Source organism: Penaeus vannamei, chromosome 4, assembly GCF_042767895.1.
Source record: "Penaeus vannamei isolate JL-2024 chromosome 4, ASM4276789v1, whole genome shotgun sequence".
NCBI classification, from domain to species: Eukaryota; Metazoa; Arthropoda; class Malacostraca; order Decapoda; family Penaeidae; genus Penaeus; species Penaeus vannamei.
The window spans coordinates 52717391-52724890 of NC_091552.1; the positions used below are offsets into that span (position 1 = coordinate 52717391).

A 7500-nucleotide genomic window follows, 5' to 3' on the forward strand; every position below is an offset into this window, starting at 1 on the left:
CCGAGTTCCTCCACCACTTCCTGGAGACGGGGATCAACGGCACCTTCAGAGACAGTGAGTCCGGGGGAAGGAAAATATTTTTTGAGGTTTATTTTGAGGAGAGAGAGATTGGCAGAGAGATAGGTGGATAGAAATAAGAGGTAATAAAGACATAGATTGGAATAGAGATAATAAAGAGATAGATGGAAGATAGAGATGGAGACATAGATTGAAATAGTGATAGAGATGGAGACATAGATTAGAGATAGAGACATAGATTGAAATGGAAATAGATAGAAATAGATACATTGAAATAGTGATAGAGATGGAGACATGGATTAGAGATAGAGACATAGATTGAAATGGAAATAGATAGAAATAGATACATTGAAATAGTGATAGAGATGGAGACATGGATTGAGATGGAGATAGATAGAGATAGATAGGGGCATAGATAAAGAGTAAGTGTGTGTGTGTGTGTGAGAGAGAGAGAGAAGAAAGAAAGAGAGAGAGAGAAGGAAGAAAGAGAGGAAAAAAAGAGAGATAGAGATAGATAGACGAATAAATAGATAGATAGATAGAGAGAGAAGAAAGAAAAAGAAAGAGAGAGAAGAGAGTTAGACAGACAGATAGAGAGAGCGAGAAGAAAGAAAAACAGGAAGATAAAAAAGAAAGAAAGAGAGAGAATGTGACCATAGCAAGAAGAAATCTCCATGACCTGTGCCTTTGTTATAATTTTTTTCTCTCCCTTGATCACAACCCAATCAGCGAATGACCTTTCCTCCCTCTCCCTTTCCTTCGCATGACCTCCCTCCTGTGACCTTTTCCCATTCCCCCTTCCCCTCCACCCCCCTTCCCCCTCCCCTCTTTATTCCAGCAAAGAACAAACACTGAAACTATAAATGATTGGAAATAATTGAATAAATAAATAGTTATCTACACAGACCTCGTATGCAACCAATAAAGTAAATTAATAATTGAATGAAAAATAAAATAAAGAAATAGAAATTAGCTAAATAATTTTGCACCCGTCCCCCCTCTCTACAAGCAGCAGGTACACAGGATCTCGTATCTACCATTACATTTAGATATACAAAAAAGATAAATTAACAAGAATAGAAAAGCATAAACAAATGAAAAACTAAGAAATGAGCAAAATGATTTTACACCCGTCCCCCCTCTCCACAGCCGGCAGATACACCGCCCTTGTTCCCAACGACTCCGCCTTCTACAAGTACTACCCTATCGACTGGGGCTTCAACCCTTTCCTCGTCGACAACTTCACGAAGGACGTCATCCTCAACCACTTCCTCCGAGGCAATGTCGCCCTCGAGGACCTTCCGAGCTTGGCAGAGATGACAACTTTGGGTGGAAGCACGATCAAGTTTACCAGGAGAGGGAGTGAGTATTCCCGTTTTCTTTGGTTTTAGGGAAGAGGAGCGTTTCCGTTTTCTTTGGTTTAAAGAAGACGGAATGTTCTCGTTTTCTTTGATTGTAGGGGAGAGGGGATGTTTGCGTTTTCTTTGATTTTAGGGAAGATGGATATTTCCGTTTTCTTTGGTTCAGTATAAAGAAACAGTTTTTCGGTTTTCTTTGGGTTAACGAAGGGGGGCTATATCCGTTTTCTTTCGACCAAGAGATGGCTTATACCCATTTTCTTTGGTTTTAAAAAAGATACAGTATTTCCGTTTCCTTTCGACCAACAGTGTATATTCTCACTTTCTATGGTTCTAAAAGGAGAGTTATCGTTTCTTTCGTACAAGTATTATTCCCATTTTCTTTCATTCTAGAGAAGAGATAGTATTTCCGTTTTCTTTCCATCAAGAGGGCGTGTATCCATTTTCTTTTCCTTGAGGACTAAAGGTCATACTATTTTTAAAAATTATTCTTCCTCCTTTTTCAACGAGGAAGTATTAAAAGTTGCATGAGCTTGCTTTTATTCAAAGTTGCATCTTCGCACCATTTGTAGGATAGATCCCCCGTGATACTGCAATATAGTTCCGTTAAAAAGTGCGTCCTGTTTTCCTTCAAAGAGGATTTAATCCTTTGTAACTGCAAGATAAAGAAATAAAGAAAAAAGTATCCCGAAGATGATGTCCAAGAAAACCTCGTTAACGGCATGACAAAGCAACAAAAAGCAAACACACGAAAGAGATTAAAGAGTGAAAAAAAACACACACAAGGTAATAGAAAATTGCGGTTACTAAGCTTGAGCAAATCTTAAAGCCGTGAAACCACGAAATCATGTTAACCCTTTCGACGGAGAGAGAGAGAGAGAGAGAGAGAGAGAGAGAGAGAGAGAGAGAGAGAGAGAGAGAGAGAGAGAGAGAAAGAGAGAGAGAGAGAGGGGGGGGGAGAGAGAGTGGGAAGGAGAGAGAGAGAGAGAGACAGAAGGGGGTGAGGAGAGAGTGGGAAGGAGAAAGAGAGAGAGAGAGAAGGAGAAAGAGAGGGGGAGAGAGAGAGAGAAAGAGAAGCAGAGAGAAACGGAGAAAGAAATAGGCTGCAAAATAAAAAGAACCGGAGAAAGAAAGAAAGAAAAGAGAAACAAAGAGAGAGAGACGGAACAGCGAACGAAAGAAGGAGAAACCCGCCAAAGGAAATGAGAAGCCGCCGTTCCACGCCCTGAGCAACGCGCCCGTCCTCGCCGACGGCCTCAGCAACCTAACCTTTGTATAACCCCCCCCCCCCTCCCCCTCCCCCCCTCTCTTTCCCCTTCTCTGTCTCCTTCTATTTCTCTTCTTCCGCTTCTCCTTCTCTCTCCAGCTCCTCTTTCCACTTCTCTGTCTCCTATTTCTTTTCTTCCGTTTCTCCTTCTCTTTCCAGCTCCTCTTTCCCCTTCTCTGTCTCCTTCTATTCTTCTTCTTCCGTTTCTCCTTCTCTCTCCAGCTCCTCTTTCCCCTTCTCAGTCTTCTATTTCTTTCCTTCCGTTCCTCCTTCTCTCCCCAGCTCCTCTTTCCCCTTCTCTGTCTCCTATTTCTCTTCTTCCTTTTCTCCTTCTCTCTCCAGCTCCTCTTTCCCCTTCTCTGTCTCCTATTTCTTTTCTTCCGTTTCTCCTTCTCTCCCCAGCTCCTTTTTCCCCTTCTCTGTCTCCTTCTATTTCTCTTCTTCCGTTTCTCCTTCTCTCTCCAGCTCCTCTTTCCCCTTCTCTGTCTCCTTCTATTTCTCTTCTTCCGCTTCTCCTTCTCTCTCCAGCTCCTCTTTCCCCTTCTCTGTCTCCTATTTCTTTTCTTCTGTTTCTCCTTCTCTCTCCAGCTCCTCTTTCCCCTTCTCTGTCTCCTATTTCTTTTCTTCCGTTTCTCCTTCTCTCTCCAGCTCCTCTTTCCCCTTCTCTGTCTCCTTCTATTTCTCTTCTTCCGCTTCTCCTTCTCTCTCCAGATCCTCTTTCCCCTTCTCTGTCTCCTATTTCTTTTCTTCTGTTTCTCCTTCTCTCTCCAGCTCCTCTTTCCCCTTCTCTGTCTCCTATTTCTTTTCTTCCGTTTCTCCTTCTCTCTCCAGCTCCTCTTTCCCCTTCTCTGTCTCCTTCTATTTCTCATCTTCCGCTTCTCCTTCTCTCTCCAGCTCCTCTTTCCCCTTCTCTGTCTCCTTCTATTTCTCTTCTTCCGTTTCTCCTTCTCTCTCCAGCTCCTCTGTCCCCTTCTCTGTCTCCTTCTATTTCTTTTCTTCCGTTTCTCCTTCTCTCTCCAGCACCTCTTTCCCCTTCTCTGTCTCCTTCTATTTCTCTTCTTCCGTTTCTCCTTCTCTCTCCAGCTCCTCTGTCCCCTTCTCTGTCTCCTTCTATTTCTTTTCTTCCGTTTCTCCTTCTCTCTCCAGCTCCTCTTTCCCCTTCTCTGTCTCCTATTTCTTTTCTTCCCTTTCTCCTCCTCTCTCCAGCTCCTCTTTCCCCTTCTCTGTCTCCTTCTATTTCTCATCTTCCGCTTCTCCTTCTCTCTCCAGCTCCTCTTTCCCCTTCTCTGTCTCCTTCTATTTCTTTTCTTCCGTTTCTCCTTCTCTCTCCAGCACCTCTTTCCCCTTCTCTGTCTCCTTCTATTTCTCTTCTTCCGCTTCTCCTTCTCTATCCAGCTCCTCTTTCCCCTTCTCTGTCTCCTATTTCTTTTCTTCCGTTTCTCCTTCTCTATCCAGCTCCTCTTTCCCCTTCTCTGTCTCCTTCTATTTCTCTTCTTCCGTTTCTCCTTCTCTCTCCAGCTCCTCTTTCCCCTTCTCTGTCTCCTATTTCTTTTCTTCCGTTTCTCCATCTCTATCCAGCACCTCTTTCCACTTCTCTGTCTCCTTCTATTTCTCTTCTTCCGTTTCTCCTCCTCTCTCCAGCTCCTTTTTCCCCTTCTCTGTCTCGTTCTACATCTCCTTCTCCATCTTCCTCCTCTTCCTCCTCCTCCTGCTCTTCCTCTTCTCCTTCTTCTCCATCCTTTTCGTCTTCTTCTTCTCCATCCTTTTCAGCTTCCCCCTCCACCTCCTCCTTCTCTATCTTCTTTTCTCTCTCTTTATCCTTCCTCTTCCTCATCCTTTTCTCCCTCTCTCTCTCTCTCCTTCCTCTTCCCCCCCCCCTCTCCCCCTAAGGCACTCTCGACCGTTAAAATAGTTCTCATAATAACACCCTAAAGGCATTCACGTGGTTCAGAACTTCCTAATTTATATTTTTTCCTATATTTAACCGGTAATTAAGGGTTGTCTGTCATTAAATATACGTTTAGGAGAAACATGGCCGATATTTGACATTTCCAGGAGGTGAGGCGCCAAAGGGGATTCGATCTCTTTCTTTGGCGGTTTGCGATGCTCATTTTTTTTTTCTTATAAGACCTTCAAGATGGCATTCGATTCCACTCGGGGTTGCCGGAAGGGAAAGACGCCGCTCATTGAACTTATTGAAGCGAGGTTTTGAATAGCTATTGATAAAAGATGACTTTTATTTTTTTATTTTATTTTTTTATATAAGTGAAGGAAGTTATTGTTGTTGCGATTACGTATAAGCGCTTTGATTGCTTACAGAATCGAATCCTGTATTATTTGGGTTTAAATTTCACATCTCACTTCGTAGTTTTTAAAATCATTTTTCAGTGTTCAAGAAGGACAAATAATAGGAATAAAAGGAATAGAATAATGAAATAAATAAACAGAATAACAATATTTACGCATTTTATATGAATTAAAGATTTTGAATATGCCTTGACTGGTAATAATTCATGTTCTAATGCCATCATGGTATTTATTTTCGACAAAACGATAATAACGAATTAATAAAAAACAACAACAATAAGATGACCTACCAACACAATCAAACAAACGAAATATATATATATCCCGAATCGAAAACAAACTAAATAATTCCGAAACGAAATAAATAAACCAACATCATAATCAAGACAAAACTTTTTTTTTATTCATCTAATAACGAAACAAAATGACCATGACAACAAAAAATAAGAAAAAAAAGGACCATGACAAAAGTGCTCGACAAGCCTCCCCTCCCCCCCCTCCCCCCCCACCGACCAATCAGCTGACGCGCCCGAGATCACGACCCGGGCGCCATGTTGCAAAGAGTAAAAGTCTTTTGTTCCGTTCAATTGTTTGCGTTGCCTTGTCGTTCCTCTTTTTTTTGAAGGTTTTGGTATAATCGTTGATGTTGGTTGTTGTTGCTGGTGTTGTTTTCGTGGTTGTTGTTCTGGCGATGCGTGTGATATTTTAGGATTTTTGTGAAAGGGGGTTAATCTCGTCACGAGCGGTATCTGAGTATAATATATTATATTCGTGCATATCCTTGGATGGTTACGAAATTAGATTAAGGAAAAAGAAAAAAAAGTTACATCGAAGAGAATAATAGGGTAAACTGCCCTCCCAAAAAAGGAGAGAGAGAGAGAGAGAGAGAGAGAGAGAGAGAGAGAGAGAGAGAGAGAGAGAGAGATAGAGAGAGAGAGAGATGATAGAAATAGAGGGAGAAAAAGAAAGAGATAAAGCGTTTAAGATAAATATAAAGATAAAATCAACGACAGAGAGAGCGAGAGACAAATAAAAACAAAAAGAAAAACACCCCTACCTTGACGCTCATTATCTGTACCCAAAGTCACACCATCAGTGACGGATCCGAACTATCTGTCCGCGAAACCGAGGGAGAAAGAGAATCAAAGGCGATTAAAAAGGTTCTGATCCCTTCTCCCTCGCTAAGAGTACATGATAAATGTCTCCTCCCAAGGTGATCGAGTCTTACTGTTTGCATGCTCTTTTTTTTTCTTTCTCTCTCTCTCTCTCTCCTTCGTCCATGCTGTTTTCTCTTTTAATTTTTTTTTGCGTGTGTATGAATGGGTGAATGGTTAACCTTGTGGTGTTGGTCGTTCCCTTATTGGTTTCAGGTGGTTGGGGAGGGAAAGGGAAAATTTGTTTAGTTCTGTGTCTGTCTGTTTGTTTCTGTCTGTTTCTTTCTCTTTTCTTTTCCTGTTTCTTTATTTTTTCTTTTTCTGTTTCTTGCTCTTTTCTTTTTCTGTTTCTTTCTCTTTCTCTTTTCGTCTTCTGTTTCTTTCTTTCTCTATCTCTGTCTCTGTCTGTCTGTCTCTCTCTCTCTCTCTCTCTCTCTCTCTCTCTCTCTCTCTCTCTCTCTCTCTCTCTCTGTCTCTCTCTTTCTCTCTCTCTCTCTCTCTCTCTCTCACTCACACCCTCACTCTCTCTTTCTCTCCATCCTTCCCTCCTCTCCCTTTCCTTCTCCCTCTCCCTTTCCTTCTCCTTCTCCCTCTCCCTCCTATCTTACCCCCCCCCCAAAAAAAAAAGAACAAGAAAATAAGAAATAAAAAAAGATAAAAAGAATAATAAAAAAGATAGATAGAAAGATAGAGAGAAGCGACCATGGCTAACCTAACGCATGAAGGAAATCCATTTTTTTCCTTCATAAAGATATCAAATATAACAGATTTACAGGTCACTTATACGATCGCTAATTATATGGTTCGGTAAGGAAAGATGTGAAGAAATTTTATGTATAAATTGTTTATTTCGGAGGGTTTTGATATTTGCAAAATTAACGATAGTTAAGGTTAAGGAATGATTAGGTTAGATATACAAGCACGGACACGCACACACACACACACGTACATATATATATATATACACACACACACACGTACATATATATACACACACACACGTACATATATATACACACACACACGTACATATACACACACACACGGACACACTTTTTTTTCTTCCTTTTTTATTACCTCTCTCGCCTATTTGCCTCTCTCTCTCTCTCTCTCTCTCTCTCTCTCTCTCTCTCTCTCTCTCTCTCTCTCTCTCTCTCTCTCTCTCTCTCTCTCTCTCTCTCTCTCTCTCTCTCTCTCACTCTCCCCCTCCCTACCTCTCTTTCTCTCTCACTCTCTCTCTCTCTCTCACTCTCTGCCTCTCTCTCTCTCTCTCTCTCTCTCTCTCTCTCTCTCTCTCTCTCTCTCTCTCTCTCTCTCTCTCTCTCTCTCTCTCCTTCCCTCTCCTTCCCTCCCTCCCTCCCTCTTCTCCCTCCCCTTCCCTCTCTCTCTCTCTCCC

At 41.8% G+C, this 7500-nt stretch overlaps 1 protein-coding gene across 1 annotated transcript in view; it reads left to right on the top strand.

The window, feature by feature from the left end:
* LOC113807130 (uncharacterized) overlaps positions 1 to 7500 on the top strand; it is a 154187-nt gene that overhangs the window by 99453 nt on the left and 47234 nt on the right. The window contains exons 3-4 of the mRNA XM_070121245.1: positions 1 to 54; positions 1168 to 1380. The exon at positions 1 to 54 is cut by the window's left edge and continues 459 nt beyond it. Of these exons, the coding sequence (XP_069977346.1) occupies positions 1 to 54; positions 1168 to 1380 (267 nt within the window). The remainder of the gene's footprint in view (positions 55 to 1167; positions 1381 to 7500) is intronic.